The following is a 21,787-nucleotide window of genomic DNA, read 5'->3' on the forward strand; positions in this document are numbered from 1 at the left end:
ATATGTATAAGTTAAATGTAAATAAAAGTATGCTAAAAGAACTGGTTGTGCGTATCAGGTTACATAAAATAAAGACTTATTTTTATTTGTTTAATTTATTGAGTAATACAGGGTTACAATAACACACATAAGTATAAAAAACATTTCAAACGTTACATTATTCTGTTCACCATAATGATAACTACTTACGTCAATAGATTGATTTCATATTTACCTGACTACCGTCTACTTTATGTTTTGTGTATTCAAAGTTTGCAACGTATCACCAGATAAAATCAAATAGCACTTTGGTCCACGACTCTTGAGGCTTCGGTTTATAATACTCTGAATTAGGCTTGGGAATGGTGTCATCGACAGGGTCTTCCTTGAATATATTTATAAAAGCATTCTTAAAACCGAACTTTCGCATAGCGACATAAGGAAAGTATTTACAGATAAACATAACGATCTCGAAATAAAAGTTAAAAAACATTCGTCCGATATACGTCGAGTATAATGCGACGACAATAACATTAAATGCTAATTTGTACTTCGCTATAAGTGTAAGCGACCTGTAGGCCGGCGAGGTCTCTACGGTGTCGAAATCGTGAAAATACAATAGATTCGATGTCCTCTTCGGCAAACCGTCGACAGCGCATTTTTCCAACATATCAACTGCATCGACGCCTGCAATAATAAAATATGTTAATCAGAAATACAAATTATTCGCCTATTTTTATGTCATAGGTTAGCGGTCGAGCATATGGACCACTTGATGGTAAGTGGTCACCACTGCCCTTAGACAATGGCGCTGTAAGAAATATTAGCCATTCCTTACATCGCCAATGCGCCACGAACCTTGGGAACTAAGTTGTTATGTCCCTTGTGCTTGTAGTTACACTGGCTCACTCACCCTTCAAACCGGAACACGACAATACTGAGTACTGTTGTTTGGCGGTAGAATATCTGATGAGTGGGTGGTTCCAAGCCAGACGGACGAACTTGCACCAAGCCTTACCCTCAACTAATAGTTAATTTCACGACCTTAAAGATGTTTGAATACTTGCTACTGCTAGTTAAAATAGGTGTGAATCAATTGGATTTGTAATTACACTTAGAAAACTGTGCGAAAACATCGATTAAAGATTCCCAAGAAAAGTAGTCACGTTTATTGTAATTTATCAAAAAGGCTCTGACAGCTTAGTTGGACAATTTAAAAAAAAAAGTATTTCCGTAATAATTGTGTCTATTATAAAACACTTAATATTTAATAATAAGTAAATACTTCAAATAGAGACCACAACTGTAATCTTATATTATAAATACTTTTGATTACAAATAAATAATAACTTTTTTTTTAAATTAAAGAATTCTGAAAAAAACAATCAAAAGACAAAGTGGTTAAAAAAGTACACTTTTTATATAATGCAGTAAACAGTCTAACAATGCGTTATTGCGAATTGTCATTATGATTATACTGAAAGTATGAAGGTCTTTCCGTCTCTATGGTTTATGAGCTAACATCAAGCCATTAGTAATGTACTACTATTAGGTACAGGGGCACTTACTGACGGTTGTCTATTATTATTTATAAACGACGCGGTAACGACTAGCAATTTATTATCGTCATGATAAAATAGCCTCATCTGCCTAACGTAATTGAACCCTAACACACGTTAAGACGCTGACAGAGCCTAAATGGTGCCCCGTCCAAGTTTTATTTCATCCTAATATATTTCGCGACTCTTACTTAAGTGGTAGGTTTTGTGCAATCTATCTGAGCAGGTACTAACCCCTCATGTGATATCCTACCGCCAAACAGCAATATTTAGTATTGTGTTTCGGTTTGAAGGGTGACTGCAAGCGCAAGGGACATAACATCTTAGCTTGTAGCTATAATTATTAATATTTCTTACAGCGCCAATGTCTTTGCGCGATGGTTACCACTTACCATCAGGTTGGTAAATAAATAAATGAATATAATGCTTCTCTATTGAATATAGATTATGACTTAAACTCAAAGTAAATTTAACATCGAGTTTATTTCGTCGGAGACTTCGAAATAAATCAATACATACCTGTATCAGTTGATCGTCCTTTCAAGTGCTTTTTAATTGTTTCCTGTAGTTTCATTCTGTCATCTTCTGTGTACACGTATCCGGGCACGTCGGCTATATATTTGGTAGCGAAGAGCATGGACGTTGGCTCAATGGCCGATAACGCGGTGCTAGTACCCTGCGCCATGACATTCGCTGTGTGCTCGAAATATTCTGGAACATTCTCTAGGCAGGGCGTGAACACTCGTTTTAATATTACATGGCATATTTGGCGTGTTTCCTCAAAACTTTCTCGACATATATTGTATCTGTAACATATATATTTATTTATTTATTCTGTACTGTACTTCATCTGCGTTATGACAAAATAATTATTGCTGATTAAGTACAAAAATACTCTAAAAAACTTTGTTGTAATTTGTAGCCGTTATTCCACCACGCGGGTTGTTAGCAGAAATTTCTTCACTATTATTTCTTTCACGGGAGAGCATGGGATAAATTTTATAAATAAATGGAAACTTATCTCGCTTATCGCTACATTTCAATTATATCACTAACTGATAATTACCTGTCTTCCAATCCAATCATATATCCAATGGTTCTCCACGTGAAATTGTACGCCTCCCAATCTCCTCTCTGCAGTTGTGTGATAGCAAACTTTTCCGGTTTCAAGAACGAGAAACCAATGAAACCAAATAAGGTGAGTGCTACATCTCGTTGGGAAACTATTCCGTTGCCCTTCAACTCACTTGCACGACTAGCTTGGAGGTGCCTGCTTCTTACAGTGTAGAGTGATCGCCAGGACCTTGATCACAAAGTTACAAAGTGTTATCGCTATCAAATCGAGGAACATCGAGGAACGCTCGACATTTTTGGGGAAATTACGATTATGGCCTATCATCATGAACCTATCATATCACTTAGAAATCATTAGACGTCGTCACCGTGTGAACTGATTCTCTTTATTACATCTTTTATGCTATTTATTGGTAAGATACAATTGGAAATAAAAAAGAAAACATTTTATTTTAAAACTGTATGTATATTTTGGAATTGGAACTTTTCCTTTTTTGCTAAACTTATTCATAAATTGAGACTTAATAAGGTTTATAGACTCTTCAAGAAGGCTATTGGTGTTTTTATCTTGCTTGTAATCTCTTGATGAAAGTTGGTTGATAATATTTGTTTATTTTGTATTATATCATTGACCTAATAAAGCGAATATATCGAGTATTCCTCGAAAAGTAATGTATGAGAAATCAGCAGATTTTAAAATAACAATATTATGAACATACACGGTTCAATTTGTAGCAAAAGTATATTGATGTGCTTAACAGGATAAGTTAAGAAATATATTCTTACTCTGAGCCAGGCTTGAGTTCATTTCTAAACCACGACATTATATGCATGTAAGTTGATAAGTAACGCTTGTATGAGGTGTACACTGAATTTGATCGTCGAGTTCCAATGAGAACGTTCAGGATCGACGGAATCGCCAGCACTGCGACGAGACCGAGCAGCATCGTGGCTGTGAACATGAAGCAAAAGTCCGAGTAGAACCGTCGCCCTCTGGAAAGAAAGGATCTTTTGTCTTATCACGACAATGGAATACTATATTTATATATATGATAGTCATTACAGAAGGGAATCATGTAACAACTGCTAATTCCATGACATGAGTGGCTACGCCGCTTACATGCGGTGTTCATAAAATAATTCTCTTAATGGGTTCTTCTTACATCCCAGGTATAAAGAGGTGGTTGTATCTTAGTCTTCTTAATATAAAAATAAATGATCTTGATAATTTTATAATGATAAGCATCTGATAAATAAGATCTTCACCCGCAAACGCAGGAATAACAAGAAAACTATACAGTTCCATACGCGTTCAATACCTTGCTACCTCAGGTGCTAAGATGTCACCCGTGTGCCTATAACTGCAAGCCGAAACACAGAAATACGTAGTGTTGATGTTTTATAAAATAATGAGTGAGTTGTTGCTGTTACGAAAATGCATTAAAACTTACTGATTAAATTTCTCTTCGTCAAACCATTCTGGAAGTTTCATTTCTAGATCTTCGATGTTAACGTCATCGGAAGGTCGCTGATGTGCCTCATCGCTAAGCAACTCGTCCACGAACTTTTCAGCTGTAACAGATTGAATAATATAACAAACTCGATAACAATGATGTTCCTCTGACTGACTTCAGCCAAAGCTGCCAGTCTCAAACACTAGTTATTGGGAGTAACAACTTGTAAATATATTTTTTATGGACAAAAGCCTTTTTGGACATATTTTTTTTTACTGCTCTCGAAGAGAAGGAAGTCATAATATACTTAAAAGTGTATCAAAGTCAAAGTCAAAGTCAAAAATCTTTATTCAATATAGAAGTGTTTGCACTTGCTTATTGATTGTCAAAAATCTACCACCGGTTCGGAATTTAGCACCTCGGACCTGAGAAGAACCGGCGAAAGAAACTCAGCGGGATATATTTTTTTTAACCATTTTCCATGTAGGTACAATGATAAGTATATTTTAGTTGTTTGAAACAGCCCGGAGGCGATCATTTCATTCCCAAGGTGTGCAGTCAACTAACTATGTGCATACTCTTCGCTCCGATGTCCGACAGTCCGAGGGGTCAGCCGTCCGAAACTATCAGATAAATTAGTATAAAACGCAGGACCATCAGCTCTGCGTGTCCCTCACTTTACTCCTTATTTTCCTTTTTGTTACAAAACTCTGATAATAATAAGAATCGAATGCGTAATCAAAGTAAAGCTGATAGATAACTGCGTAAATATAATCTTAATTCCTTAACGACTCAGAATAATAATCGTTTTGTTACAAAAATTTGATACTTTTAGATTTGTACCAAATCAAATTTCAATTTTCAATCCAATTAAATTACTTTATTCAAGTATATGAGTGCGCACATACATACTATACTCACTTATTGATTGTAAAATTGAACTGATAATAACCGGTGAAATAAATCAATGAGCATTTTTTTTTCAATCTGGTATTGTTTACAAATAATAAACTAGCGATTCGTCCCGGCTTCGCACGGGTGCAAAACTGACACTACAGGATGTCTTACAACGTGTATGTCCTTGTTTTTTAAATCTATAATATCTTCGAAAATATTTATCTAGATTACATGCTGTAAAGAGCCATATTGATACCATCGCGGACTTTTTTGAAGATCTTTATGAGGTGTACAATACTGTAGATCTTTATTTTGATCTAGCTCGTAGGGTTCAGCCAGCGTTTGCACTGTAAGCGCAAAAATGTGTTTATTTACGACATCCTTTTTACAGAGGATCTGATTAGTTTTTTTGTCTATTCTTCTCTATATTCGAATATCAACTAAGGAAGTGCAACGCTTCAATAGAGAATAAGGATTTTTAAATTTGTAGAAATAATCATGATAATAGATATATATAATTAGTATCAATTTCTTTGATATTTCATTCCTATAATAAGACCGGATTTCTTAAACAAATTTATCAAAATCAACTTGAATATCTATAAACATTCCAAGGATAAGATTAATTAATTAGAAACAATGACAGAGCATTGTATGAACGGAAACAAAAAAAATGGAACGAGTTTTATAAGTGCCAATGACGTGTCACGTTTAACCTAATATTATTTATTAGACAGGGCACTGGGAAGAAAAATACCCAAAACACGTCGTGTCAGTTGCTTAAGAATGTGTACCTCTGAATTAACAAAAAAAAACAGCTGGTACAATCTAAAGCTGGTAGCCCTAAATACAACTCTAAAATAAAGATTAGTCATTATTGCATATTTTGATTTGATTTGTAAACATCATTAAATACCTTAATATATGTAGCCACTTTCAGTAGCTTGTGTGTTTATAAATCTTCATTAAAAAAAAATAGTAGTAGCGATGAGTCATGCATAGCATGATCGTCGATAAATCTGATAAACAAATAATCACAGATTAATTTTACTTTTTTATATTATATGTAAATGGTCATCTCTGCCCGTAGACATTGGTAATGTTAGAGATCATTAGATTTATATTGTACCCCATAGATCTATAATTACACTGGACTGATACTTAAGATTGAGAAACAGCAATACAGAGTAACGACAAAGTAAAAAATATAACGCCCCCTAGGCTTTCCATTTTGTTCTTTCCAGTGTAATAAAGATTCATCTCCATCGTGCCTTCTCCATCGCACGTGACATTGACGAAATAATCTGTGCCCTCTTGGCACAAATAAAAGCCAAAACAAAAGAAAAATTTAATAAAGATGTCAGATGCCTTAAATTAAAATATATATCATTCAAGTCGACTTTTACAAAGACATTTGGAACGTTATTTTTAGAAGATGATTTAGTACTTTTAAAAGAGGTACTAATGCCACTGTGAGTGTAGTAGCTTGGGACTTTAATTGTCTGAATTAAAACAATTTGTTGATCTTTACTGTTTATCGAAATGAAACACGGTCTAACAATATCGACATGCGTGCTAGCTTTGTTATTGTGTTAGATTGAACGTGTGCGCTCCTCCCCACTTCCTGCTAGAGTGGGTTTCATTTAATATTGCTGACAGTATCGAATGGTCACGTTGTCTATGTTTTCGCTTAATTTATAAATAAATATTATTTATTGTATTAAGTTATTTTTACTTATCTAAGTCCTAAGTTACCTATGTTTAAAGACTGAGAAGTACAAGGAATTCTATTATAAATACACCGCGAACCATGCGATCCAAAATATATTGTACCCCTTAGATCGATAATTACACTGGACTGATGCTTAAGTTTAAGAAGGGGTTTAAGAAGTTTATTTCCAAAAAGAACAAAGTTCGCTTACAAAGGAAATTTTAAAATTACAACTACAATTAATATATTACAAATAACAACAGTAGTGATATTAAACAAGATCAGTGAAATCCTCTAATATATGGGTTCTTAATCGTTTTTTAAATATATTTAGAGATTTCGAATTTACAACACTTAGAGGCAAAGAGTTATACAGCTGTGCTCCTTCAAATGAAATAGTTTTGATGCCGTACTTGGTTCGAGTTTTAGGTGTTTCTAGTTTATATCTGTTCCTTGTGTGGTAAGAATGGGTTTTGGGTTTAAAGATAATTTGAGAATGAGTAAGTTTTGTTAATATTTTTCGAATAAGTATACATAATTTATATTTATACATTTGTTTAATAGATAAAATTTTAGTTGTTTTATATAAATCTTTAGTAGGTGTATAATAATCCATATGAAATAAGACCTTGATAAGTTTATTTTGAGAAATCTGCAAATTTTTTATATGTGTTTTAGCCGCGTTGCCCCATATTTCTATAAGGTATTCTAATACTGGTTTTACTAAAGTATTGTTAATAATGTTTCGTACTCTTGGAGGAATACAACGTGCAGATTTACGTAAAGCTCCAGTAAGCGAAGTTATTTTGGAATGTATATAATCTATATGAGGTTTCCAAGTTAAATTTTTATCTAAAATTAGTCCCAAGTATTTTTCATTATTTGATTGTTTGATAGTTTGATTGTTAAGTATCAATTCATTATGGGAAGGAATAGATTTATTTTTGGCCGAAAAAATCATATATGAGGTTTTTGAGACGTTTAATGTAAGTAAATTGTACTGTAACCATTCGTTTAGGATATTTAAATCGTTTTGAGCTGTTTCAATAATACTGTGAATGGATTTTCCAAAATAAAATAAACAAGTATCGTCCGCGTACAACGATATTTCTCCACGCAGTGGCAATTGATCTATATCATTAATAAACATCAAAAAGAGTAAGGGCCCGAGTATGGAACCTTGTGGTATTCCACATGTGATTGGTGCTGGATTACTTTTGAAGTTGTCTATTTTTACAATTTGCTGACGATTGCTAAGATAAGATGAAATAGTTTCGTACGCGGTCCCAGCTATTCCAACTCTTCTAATTTTTTGCAATAATATAGAATGTGAAACCGTATCAAACGCTTTTTTTAAATCAATGAATACTCCTACTACAATATTTTTGCTATCAATGTTATTTTTCATTTTAGTGATGAGATCAATTGTAGCAGAAAGTGTTCCTGCTTTCGGACGAAAACCGTATTGCTTGTGATAGAAAAAGTTTATATCATTTAAATATTGACTTAAGCGATTATGAATGATTTTTTCAAATATTTTTGACAAAACGGGTAACACAGAAATAGGTCGATAGTTACCAGGGTCTGATTGTGTTCCCGATTTATATATTGGAGTTACTCGTGCAATTTTAAGATTATCTGGAAAAATTCCTTTACTTATGGATTTATTTATACAGTGACTTAAATTTTTACTTATTAGGTTTTTTATACATTTTATTGATTTTACTGTAACCCCATCAATCCCTGTACTTGTGTTAGAATCTAAACTATTAATTATATTTATTACCTCTTGTTCCGTACAAGGTTTGAGTAGCTCAAGTTTTTGTGTGTATTTATGTACAGATAAAGTTTCGCTATAAGTGTTGTAATTATGGTATTTAGTCGGGATTTGTTTCATTAACATCTTGCCTATAGATAAAAAGTAATGATTGAAACACTCACATATGTTAGTTCCTTCAGTAATAGTCTCATTATTTATAATTAATTTTGGAGGAGCACAGCTTTTATTTTTGATTTTATTTACTGCTATGGAGAAAGATTGAGAAACAGCAATACAGAGTAACGACAAAGTAAAACATATAACGCCCCCTAGGGTCTGGAATTACACTGGGTCACTCATCTTTAAGACTGAAAAATTGCAATACAGTGTAATTATAAATCTATATGTATAAAAGCAAAATACCTCTCACTGATTGATCACGAAATCAGAGAAACTATAATACCTACAAACTTGAAATTTGGTAGATATCCGCTAAGGGGGTCAACCGGGGGTTGAAAGTTTGTGCATTATAAATTTCGCGTGGGTAAAACCGCAGGTTCAGCTAGTTATCAATATTTAGGCAGTCGAAAAATGATAAGGGTCAGGACAAAATTGACACTTAAAATAATGAATCGTTAAACGAAAACTAAAAATATTAACGGTTACTAAAGCCACACACATTTGCTAGTTTAATTATTAAAAAAAGAATCTTTCTAATTCACTGAACAATAGTCTTTTATAACCACTTATCATCGATTTATAAACAAACGCCGAAATGCGCACTTCTTAATTCGCATTCGTAAACTCCGTTCGAGATCGCTGAACTGTTTCGTTAATCTGTGAAAAATGAATTCGTTTATTTTTCTATTAATGTTGGAAGTTGTCTACTGTGATTGGGTACGAAAACTATTTCAGATTATTTTCCTTACTCGTGTGCATTAATTGTACGACGCGTTTTTTGAACAATACGAGACTTAATACTTTATTGGTTTTGAGAATATGAATTTTGTGTATTTGATTCTGAGGCTGCATTTTCTCGAAAGGAAAATTGTTAATTTTTGTGTGGTCTAATGCGTTAATTTAATTTTTCAATAAATAAAACATACTTATACGTTTTATAGCTGTTGATGACTTTCTTTTGAAATTAAAAAAAAAATCAAACAAAGTAATTGCCAATTTGATATTAATATAAGCATAGTATCCGTATTAAACATACGCAATGGTTTCCAAAGAGCGTCCTTTTAATAGATAAAATATAAGTTTCTGACGTCAAATTACTAAACAATAATATGAAGGTATCTAGTTGGTCTGTATTCATTGCTACTCCTCGCCATGATATTCCCATTTGTGATCGCTTGAAAACAATTTGTTTAATAAAGCGGTCATTCCTCTTCCTTTATTGTTTCTTTGGGCTCTTCACTTTAGAAAGATAATTTATTTATTTAACTAACTAACAATTTATAACAATACATTTAATCTATCTCTAATATATAAATGTAGTTAATCAATATTAAAAAATAAAACATTAACAGTCTGTAAATCTCCCATTGCTGGGCTAAGGCCTCCTCTCCCTTTGGGGAGAATGTTTTGGAGCTTATTTCACAACGCTACTCCAATGCGGTTGGGTTGATACACATATTATGTGGCAGAAATTTATTGGAAATAGACACATGCTGGTTTCCTTGAGGTGTTTTCATTCACCGCCGAGAGTTAAAAACAAGAATTAAGTATATGAAAATTAAGTGGTATTTGCTTGGGTTTGAAGTTATTATCGGTTAAGAGGCATCGTTATAACCACTGGGCGATCTCGGCTCGATCAATATATATGATTAATAAATAAATATATCTTTATATATGATAAAATGTGGTTAATCTTATATATGATTAACGACATTTTAATGATAGTTAATTACAGCGCGCAATAAATACTAGCTAGTATTAGCGGCATTAAATAGTATAGACTTAAGTAAAGAAGATATTATTGATGGTAAAATAAATATAAAAACTAATGAAATCAATGAGTAAAATTCAATTAATATCAGAAACATCATTTGGTATAAAGCTCAAGCCTTACTTACTACATCGCAACCTTTTGATTAAAAATTCTCAATAATATTTTGAAGAATCACTGGCCCAGTGACTCGGACATGTAAATCTTGACCTCAAACTGCTGGTTCAACAACAAGCACCGCTGAGTTTTCGTGTGTTATATTTGTTTTTACAGTAATGCTATTTTCTCCTTTATATTTCTTCCTAAATATAGATTCGATTGTAATAAAACTATGGTGTGGCATTCAAAGTACACACTACTGTACTGATGAGTGCGCCCAAAAATAGTTAACAATGAACAATAGTTTGTTCTCCTACAATATAAACGTTGACGATTATTACACGTGCATATAACGGGAATTTGTTGTATTAGGAAATCGTTTTCTAATTTATTTATTTTTTTCACAAGGTATCCGATTGGCTGACTCCTGTTCAATATCAATAGTAAGTATATGTTGAGAGTCATTTAAGTTAAGAAATTGTTTCGTATATAAAATACTAGTTGTAGCCCGCGGCTTCGGACTCGTTTTAGGGGTTCGTCGTCAGGTTTTAGGAAAAGTAGCTTATGTCCTTCTTCGGAGTTAAAGCTTGCTTCAAATTTTTATAAAATACGATGAAAGAGCAACAGACAGACAGAGTATCTTTCGCAACTACAATGTTACTATTAATTTAATCTCTCAATGGTCGAGTAATTCTGGTGTAACTGTGATGATTATAGATCATGAGGTCCAAGATTCAAGTAGTCAGATAAAAGGCCAATGTTAAGTGTTTTTTTCATCGAGGCATTTTGAGAGTATTTTGGAAGTTATTTTACTATAATTCCTACGTAATTGGTTAGCCTCAGTTAATGTCTGCCGTGACCGAAACATACATTCATTATTATTCATTTCATAAAGGTAGTTGCAAAATAGCAAAAATATGTCAAATCTCTGTAGACTAGACCATAGCGTACACTAGAAATAAATTAAGGTAACCTATCTTGACGTAAATGTAGTTCAGTCTAGTCTATTTTAAGAGGCGTTCCTAAGGATATAAGAAGAGTAATTGCTCAAATGTTGCCATCAGACCTTAATGTTGGTTTAGAGACGAATGTTAAACGAAATGAATGTTAAAGAATGTTAAACGATTGACGAGTGTAAATTGATACATGTATGTGAATCACTCAATAAATGCTAGTGGTCAGGATGTTTCTTTCCACCATCGAAAACGATTTTATGAACACAAGTTAAACGCAGAAGAACTCTGTGTTACTTGAGCTTGGCCGATTAAAATAGTCAGTAAACTGTTCTTATGATATCTGTTCTATAAAATAAATTCCAGTAAAGAAATACAAGCTCAGAATAATACAAATGCAGAGACCAGGGAACTACCCATAGATTTAACGACAATATCAGACAAATATAAAGGCATCGAATTCCCTGCGACTAACGAAGCCAGCTCCCCCGTGTCGTTGAAGATGAAATTGGAAGAAATATTAAGAACAGCAACAGTATTGACGAACGCTTTAAAGGTGGAAATTAAGACTGTGGAGGACCAAGAGCGTGCCTTGAAGGATGCTATAGCGAACGGCAGGTATTTCACAGGAGTTTGTAAAATTGTTTATTGCATAATGTTTGTTATCATTCCAAGGACAAAGGATGACACGAGGTCAGCTTTAATAATTATAATATACTAGCTGCACGTCCCGACTTCGTCCAGATGACACAATCATTTAATTTGAAAAAAAAAACTCATTGAAATTGGTCCAACCTAGAAAGAATTAATTTACATGCATACCAAATGTAGATTTATATATAAATATATAAAGATATTGCCAAAAAACCTCCCCAAATAATATTTATTTGACATTTTTGACAAGTACATTTTCAAATAATTGCCTGAAATGTTCCACGTTTAAGCTCGTGTGGTGTTTATTGCACGAAGCTGTGCATTACGGTCGGTGAATCCACATGTGACCAATTTCCATTCGACACGTGCAAGTTTCCTCACGACATGTTTGCCTTGTAATAATTATGAATTATGTGGTGTAAATAATAATAAGCTTTTTGTCGGTTCTTCTTGATATAATATATAACTAAACGGCAACTTTGATTACTTACATGACGTTTTTAAATTGATGTTTTTAGGGGTCTATTTAAATAAAGTGCATTTTAATTGTTTCTTATAGTCAATCTGGCTTCCTGGTAAACTTTTTGTGAGCAAGCATTATAACACCAGGCGACATTAATTGTATGTGTATGTTTCTAGATCTGGTATCACGACCCTCACTGTGACTACGATCGATAGACCGCTTCGTACGTATTTCATTCGCAACGGAATCTGGACACTTTGCAACGGTGTAGTTCAGTATCCGGCTGTAAATCAACCCTACAATGTTTTTACCGAACTATTTTCGGTTCCGAGATGTATCGGACAAGAGGTGAGGACTATTAAATATCAGTAAATTGCAATAGGTATCTCTATATATATCATAAATTAATTGATTGCCTGCTGGTACAGTCGCTATTATAAGGCTGCAGATCCTGAAGCCTTGGATTTGAACCGCGGCTGGGAGCAATAAAAAGTTATACGGTTTGTCTGTCAAGAACTCAGTAAGAGGTTGGTTTGCGTCTGAACTCCTTCCCGGCGTGTCTGATTTGTTTCTCATCTAATTGTGAGGGAATAGAGGGTGCACATTTTTATATCATAGATGGCAAAGGAGCAGGAGGATCACCTGATGGAAAGTGACTACCACCGCCCATGGACATATGCAACACCGGGGGGCTTGCAGATGCGTTGCCGGCCTTTAAACCTGTGTTTTAATAATTTGTTTCCGCGATAAGTTTATATTAAGAATATCATGTTGCCAAAATCGGTCAGAATATTGTTTTCATCGTTATAAAGCTGCAGGTTTTTTCGCCGTCCAATTTGTAAGCACATTTTTTTAAGAGGCAAACATTGGCGTAGAACGTGATCGAGGCTACGCGGAGAAGCTGGTTGTTTTCGAACATGTCCTTACATAATAATAATATGTTATGTAATCATATACTTATATGTATGTACTTATATATATGTAATCATATACTTTATATATAATTTAATCTTAATATATTTTAAATATAAATTCTGCAACAATGTATAATAATGATATTGAATTATAAATGACGCACGACGCAAGTTTTTATTGATTAACTGATTATACATGATTATATTATTGTGATTAAAATTACGTTTTAATTATTAAATATTAAGCATTCTATGAAATGTTTAAATTACTTATATTCAAAATTAATACGATATTATTAACATAAGTCATTGCATATTATATATTTTAACCAGTGGCGTAGCTAGGTGGACAAGGGTGCGGTGCATAGAAAAAGAAACGGGCCCTCACCCCCTCTTTAACTAATATTGCGCTTCAAAATTATAGATAGGAATAAAAATAGCATAAAGGATACATTGAGACGAACATTAGTAGGCTAAAGCCATATGTCATATCTATTCAAAGCTTAGGTTAGAGGGCCCCCTGAGCTCCGGGGCCCTGGTGCATTGCATCACCTGGCCCTACGATAGCTACGCCACTGATTTTAACAATATTGGTTTTCCTGTTTTCTGGTTTTTGATTGGCCAAAATTATGAAATTAATTTTCCTCGTCGTCTGCTTTTCATGTGCGTGTGCGTATTAATAAAATTCAAATTTAATAAACTCAAACTCAAATTCCTTTATTCAATATAGAAGTATTACACTTTCTTATTGATTGTCAAGTTAAACACTACCACCGGTTCGGAAAAAGAAAACACCCTGACCTGAGAAGAACCGGCGAAAGAAACTCAGCGGGACTTTTTTTTTTTTTTTTACGTCAAATTAATTATATACATAATTATATATGAGTAGAAACAGCCAGGAGGCGATCGTTTCATTCCCAAGGTGTGCTATCAAACATAAACTCACTAATTGTATAGTAACCTTTCGCACACAAGCGTTCCTTAACAATTTTTTTAAATTTCGCAACAGAAGCATTTTGAACGCTTTCTGGGATCCTGTTGTAGAAGCGTATACATTGCCCCACAAAAGAGTTACTGACTCTATGCAGTCGAGTAACAGGAGTAACAAGATTGTGTTTGTTCCTTGTACCAACGTTATGAGAATCACATTTTCTCATAAAAACATTAATATTTTTCCGTACATACAAAACATTACAGAATATATATTGAGAAGCAACAGTCAATATCTTAATTTCTTTAAATTTATACCTCAAAGATTCCTTGTCTCCCAGGTTATAGATTGCGCGAATAGCCCCCTTCTGCAGCACAAATATAGTATGGATAGCGGCTGCGTTACCCCAAAGCATAATACCGTACGACATTATACTGTGAAAGTAACTGAAATAAACTAGGCGAGCCGTATCAACATCGGTAAATAATCTAATTTTTTTGACCGCAAATGCCGCAGAACTCAGTCTACCCGCCAATCCGTTTATATGGGGGAGCCACTGTAATTTGGCATCAAGAGTAAGGCCAAGAAATTCAGTTGTTTCAACTGGATCCATCGATTCCCCATTGATAAGTACATAGGGTTTTACATTTTGCACGTTTGGTGTGCTAAATTTTACAATTTTAGTTTTTTTATTATTCAGCCTAAGATTATTTACGCTAAACCAGTGTACTATATCAGACATAGCATTGTTTACATCGTCATACTGTACCTGTTTCCTATTAATTTTAAAAACCAAAGAGGTATCATCAGCAAACAATACTATATCATGTTTGTTCCCAACAAGAAAGGGCAAGTCATTAATATATATGAGGAATAGAAAAGGTCCAAGAATTATAAATATATTTTATTCTATCACAAATAACTTTGTTTTCGATTTGTTTTCTATTAAATGTACGCTCCGTTATGAATGAATTGGTTCGAACGTGTGAATCTTAATCTAAAATCGAGAGTTCAGCTGCGGTCAAGTGCAAATGAGTTTGCATAGTTTATCTCGAGCTTCGTGTTGTTGTTCGTATCGTTGGGAATCAAGTTTCGGTTGATATTCTGCCACTTGTGAATTCACCGACTCACATCGGAGCGGCGTGGTGAATAGGTTCCGATCTTCCTACTTAAGAGATAGCTTAAGTTGCCTTAGTCCTATTGGGCGTAACCGATAAATTCTCCCCCCGAAAACTACGGATTTAGAACATCCAGATAGAGAAAACGAATACAAATTATCGAAAGCGCAATACGACGTGTCTTTGTGTTAATACGTCAAAAGTGTTGTCACTTTTAATATTAATTAATGACTTATCAGCAAATTGTTAATTATTACGGACACTGCAGGCTTTAGAAGTTATATTCGCTTTTGTTGCTTCACTATAATGTTTCACGCGTTCCAACTGCCCCTTATTACGAGTATCGTATTTATCTAACAAGTTTTCCGTTCTAATCCGACAGGTGTCTTCAAAACGCGATCCATGTGTATTTAATTCAGTCATTAAATACGAAACTGTACCGGTTACACGAAGATCCTTTTACGTAGAAGACGACTACCTATGCCTTAAAACGACCTTCAACAATACCCTTCAAACGTACATGACTGTGCCGAGACGAGTAGTCGACGATACTTGCAAGAATGGTAAGGTAACTGATTATCAAATTGAGATTTATGTACGAATATCATGTAAATACATTCGTAAGAAGCCTCTTTTTTACGAACAGTCCTTGTAGTAGCGGTCATAGATCATGTGTCATTTGAATGCGCGTTTGTTTACTACATTCTTCGTGTGTTCCAAGTGCAGTCTAAGACAAGAAAATAAATTTACAAAATAGATACAAATAATAAATGAATAATGTCATATTAGTTTAGCTTCTTAAATTGGCGCCCTTGCTTTGGATGGCCCCAAAAATTATAATGGATTATGATCCCAGTGTCATTGTTTTTATTGTAAATAAATTATAGTACATTTTTTTTGGTTCAATAACGCGTTTGTATTATTCGAATAAATCATTAATAAGTCGACGGAGGCGTTGCATCACAAAAATCGTTAAAGAATATTATGAAAAAAATAAAGTAAAAGTAAGGCGAAGGTTCCCTTGGCGTTGTACTATTCAATCTACTGATGTTGATATAAACATTTTTCATTTTCATTTTTCATTTTTCAAACATCTCGTGGTGCATAGTTCGGGACCAATAAGCGAATCATTGCGTAAACAAACGACTTTACTTAATTTTTTCTTAAGAGGTAATGCTGTAAATGTTGTAAATTAACACATGTATGTTTTACAGATTCTTAGATAACCAATAATAATAACAGGCTGGTTATAAAAGTATAAATTTTTGTTTCAATACACAGCATAAAGTTTCACCTTTTGAATTATTTTTCGGCAAAAAAATTAATTTAAAGGTTATCCAAGTTAACGGCAAAGTCAACTTGCTTGCTTTGTGTAAAGGTCAATAAGATTATCAGTGATTACAATCTAACCCGAAATATAATACTTTATTCAAGTAGGTTCTTAACTTCTTACATTAAACCATTGACTTAGATATATACTCCAATAAGCCAATGTATTACATGGTTAAATTAAGTGTAATACGAACCAGCAAGAAATGGATTTTTCGTTGAAATTACACACATACAGGATTTCCTCGCGATGTGATCCTTCAACGTCGAGCACAAGATGAATTATAAACACGAAATAATCACATGAAAATACAGTGGTACTGGCCTGGGTTTGAGCCCGCAATCATTCTAACCACTGGGCCATCTCGGCACATAATAATAACACTCGCAGACTTGTAATTAGTTTTAGTTACTGTTTTACTAACCTTAACCGATGATTTCGGGTTCAAACCCAGGCAGGCACCACTGAAATTTCATGTGCTTAATTTGTGTTTATAATTCATCTTGTGCTCGGCGGTGAAGGAAAACATCGTGAGGAAACCTGCATGTGTCTAATTTCAACGAAATTCAGCCACATGTGTATTCCGCCAACCCGCATTGGAGCAGCGTGGTGGAATATGCTCCAAACCTTCTCCTCAAAGGGAGAGGAGGCCTTTATCCCAGCAGTGGGACATTTACGGGCTGCTTATGTTATGTTTTATGTATACCGTTATATGAGATGACTTTAACTTTGAAAATAATACACACACATCATTTAGTAAAAATATGTTATCAGTTTTTATACATTATTGTTAATAATAATATAAAAATAAATGTAAACTTTAATTTCGTACCGTATTATTGGACTGGAAATTATATTCACCATCGTGGTCACCACCGTTAGTAGGTATTAGCACTGTAATAAATACTAATCATCCTTTACGTCGCTAATGGGCTGACGACTTTGGAAGTTAAGATGCTTTGTCCTTTGTGATCGTTACACAGGCTCATTAAACCTCCAATCAAATGCATTTTATTTAACTAAAGCTCACAATGAAGCGTTTTTGAATCGTCAATATTTACACACGACCACCGTTTCGGAAACCAGCCTCTAACAAGAAGAAACTCGCACAGTTGTTCTTTTCAAAGAAACAGATTAACAATGCTGTGTTATTCACAATTATTGTTCAATCAGTCCTGTGATGGAACCGGAGCCTAAATCCAGGATCTTTTTTAAGTCTTAAGTTTTGTTCGAACATGAATTTCCACCAGCGTCCTTTGTGGTCATTTTATTCCTAGTTATTATACATTTTTGGAGAGCTAAGAAAACGGTTTTTAAAATGTTTCATAACGATTTTTATTGTTTATTTTTGTGGGAAAAAAATAAAAAAAAAATATTGAAATAATATCGTTTTCCGTCTCGCATTTTTACATTTGGACCGATAATTATTGTTTTAATATTGCCAAATAACCAGTGTTAGAAGAATAAAGTAGATTTTAATTGATAATTTTTTTTTTTAATTTTAGCTTATTTTACAAAAAAATCTAAAAAACGTGATAACTCAAAAATGGTTCACTTTTGCATCATGCATATGGGGGTTAATATTATTGTAAATAGTCACCCCTATCACCTCCTAATGGGAATACGACGAATTACTAATAACCCTGTATGCAATAAAATATTGAAATTGTAACAATAATACAATTTATTTATTTATTCTGAATGCCATCAACTTTAAAACACCAGAAGACAGGTTTACTAAAAAAACGCTTGGTTAATGTTAATGATTTAGGCTATTAACACAGAGGCCATTTGTGAATAAGTCCTAAGTGAAGCCAGAGCGCAACGCGCTCGTCGTGAATTCGTAGTGACGACACGCGCGGATTCACGACGTTCACCTGGCTAGCTATCCGCGTTTTGGAAATTAAATAACACAATGGATGCCAAAGAAGAAAAACTTCTATTAGAATTATTATTTCGAAGACACAAAAAACGAAAATAGAAATAATGACGAATTCGGGAGTAGCCGTTATTGACAAATAGACCGGGAGTAAGCTCCTACAATATATAGTTTTGCATACGAATAAAAGACAATACTAAAAAAAATCATATTATCATAAAAATGCATTGCATGAACTAATAAACACTGCGAAATAAGTAAATGTTTATGAAAATGTAAGCAAAACTAGTCAGGACACCAGCGCATGAAGGTGACCGAATGTGTCCCAACTTAACCGAAACCAGTGATCGGCGTGATGAAAGAATAGTCGGCCGATTACTTTAAAAAAAAAATCAAAATATACTTGATTCAAGTAGGCTTTTACAAGCACTTTCGAATCATCATTTAACTAACTATTTAAAGTAAAGCTACCACCGGTTCGGAATGTAGATTCTATTGAGAATAACTGGCAAGAAACTCAGTAGTTACTCTTTTTCAACATCCAAAAATACAGTCATGTTAGTTAAATACAATTAAATATGTATGTTATGTTACTTTAGTCGGCTATCTAATAAATATTAAATACTGTTTGGTTTGAGTTCCAAAGTCACGAATAAATTAATTGCCAGCTCTTCCCAAGCTTATTTTTTATATTACGACTACCGTATATTATATCTTCTACTCAATAGAAGCCCAAACGCCGATATCCATATTATGGGTCGAATTTCTATACAAACTTTCAACGGGAGGACTGTCGTACGCGTATGTGCAAAATAACATCGGTAGTGGTATTCGGGGTTAACTGTGCGTTCGCTGTGAACTTGCTAGAACGCTGCGATTATACTTCGCTTTGAACTCACTCGCAAATTGCCAGTGTGATAACCGCCTTGTTTGGTATGGCTCACCTTGAATGTGTATTCGTTGATTTCGCGAATTGAATATACAGGTTTGTATAATGCGCAATTTAAATTTAGTTAGTGTTTATAAATTTTTTTAGGTATAATAGGATAACTTGTTAATTATTTTGGGTTTGGCAATTTAATGTATCTGTTAAAAAACTGTGAATATGTATTTTTATATATATATTTTTTAAATATCGCCACCTACCAAACCTAGCACTTGATTTTAATTCGTTAAACATTTGCGATACGACGCAAATGCAAGTTAAGAATTATTCGGTATTTAATGTAACAAATGTTTGTCTAATATTCAGATATGTTTTTATTGTTCCAGGTACCGTAACGAGCTTAACAAATAATATATTGAGCTGTGGACTCAGGGTCTTATCCGAGTACTCATATTACCCCTATAAGAATGAAGTATCGTTCACAATGCCCTTAGAATATTGCACCGAAAAAGATGGCTCCTGCAAGCTTCTGGTCGGATGGCACATATCTAACAAGACCATAGAGAATTTTGAATTTTTTAATCACGATCCAAATTTTAGGAAGTTTTTTATAAAAACAAAAGATTTTCTTGAACCTTTTTTATAATTTTAAAGTTATTTTTTAAGTTTTAATAATATTCATTGAATACTAAAATATTTTAACACATTTTTATTCTTAAATCTTTTTAACCTAATTGCCTGATTACAGAAAATACTAGCTAATAACAGTCATGTTATGTTGTCTGTGGTGGAAATTAGTTTACTTTTTAGTATGCATTTCTGTTGCACCAGTATTTTTGTATAATTATTGTATTATTTTTCCAAGTTCATCATGTTAGAAAAAGAATCTTTGAATGTATAATTATTTTACTTACCTTTTAAATCCATATTTTTCCTCTAACTGAACCTCACTAATATTAACTATATCACATCAAAAATCAAAAATCACATAAGAAAATACGATAAAAACACAACACATACGTCAAAGATATAACCTCATTCTTTTTGAAGTCGGTTAAAGAGAACTGGCGGATAGCGCGACCTCACGCGCTCGGCCACCGTTTAGTACAGTTTGAGTTTAAAAAATACTTTCAAGCTGAAAGTTTATGTGTGGCGCACTTATCATTTTTGACGCAAAGTGATAAACGATATAAGACTAGAAATAATTACTAATGATAATTTTTATTAGTAAATTTTTCGAATCACGGCTCTACCTCGAAAGTAGTCCTAATCTTTTTCTATCGTTCTTTACCAGTAGTATGTATCCATATCCATCGCATGACTTTGTAAAACGTTGTCGTCGATTCTTTTAAAAACCAAAAAAAAAACCGGATGATATTCGATCCTGGCCAGTCGTTTTTGTACCGGGCGCCGAAATTGGAGTTTGTATTCCGTCGGGTATTCTTAAAACAGCCTCACCCGTTTAAGCTCAGTTTTGCTATCTGTGTTGATCCGTTCTAAGAATAAAGTAATTTTATAATAACATATTTCAAAATATCGGCGGAAGGTAGAAATATTCGGTTGCGGTTTATTTTTGATTGTGTTTCGGTCAATATGTATACAATGTATGATTGTATGTATGATCTCTCTCCAAACTGGTTGTCCGTTGTTTGTTTGTTGTTGTTATATCACATTATTTACAATTGTAAAGTTATTTTAATGTGCCTGCATTTTATTGGCAGGCAGTATCACCGTTTGAAGTAAACTAGTGTAAATATTTATCTCGCACTATCATACAAAAAGAAAATCGTTGCGCATGTGACAAGATATATTATTAGCACTAAGTAGGTAATGCAGATCGCTCCGCCTGATACCGATTACCGATTGATTGATTGCAATTATAGATTTTCGTTAATGTCTTTATCATTTAGTTGCAATGCAATACATTATCATAATCCTAACGACACTATGTCGTCGATATTAAATTACATTTTATTTATTATTCAATAATATCGACTCCATTGGTTTACATATTACTGAATTTGTTTTAATTACATATGGATAATAAAATAATAATAATACAATCAGTTCATGCTTCTTCCATATATATTTTACAGCTCCACGTTCTTCGCATCTTACAATATTTTGTAATATTGCAATATCGCTAAAACTACTGGTCCAAATTTCAAAGATAGAA

The 21,787-nt window shown here is 33.6% G+C and overlaps 1 protein-coding gene across 1 annotated transcript; it reads right to left on the reverse strand.

Annotated features, from left to right (window-relative positions):
• Positions 1-107: 107 nt before the first annotated feature.
• LOC125071872 lies at positions 108-20,701 on the reverse strand. The gene is made up of 6 exons (XM_047682291.1): positions 20,526-20,701; positions 4,064-4,184; positions 3,399-3,605; positions 2,605-2,841; positions 2,058-2,344; positions 108-666 (listed from the first exon to the last, which is right to left on the reverse strand). The coding sequence occupies exons 1-6, from the start codon at positions 20,536-20,538 to the stop codon at positions 263-265; spliced, it is 1,269 nt and encodes a 422-aa protein (XP_047538247.1). The 5' UTR covers positions 20,539-20,701; the 3' UTR covers positions 108-262.
• Positions 20,702-21,787: the final 1,086 nt, after the last annotated feature.

This window comes from Vanessa atalanta, chromosome 20, assembly GCF_905147765.1.
Source record: "Vanessa atalanta chromosome 20, ilVanAtal1.2, whole genome shotgun sequence".
Lineage (NCBI taxonomy): Eukaryota > Metazoa > Arthropoda > Insecta > Lepidoptera > Nymphalidae > Vanessa > Vanessa atalanta.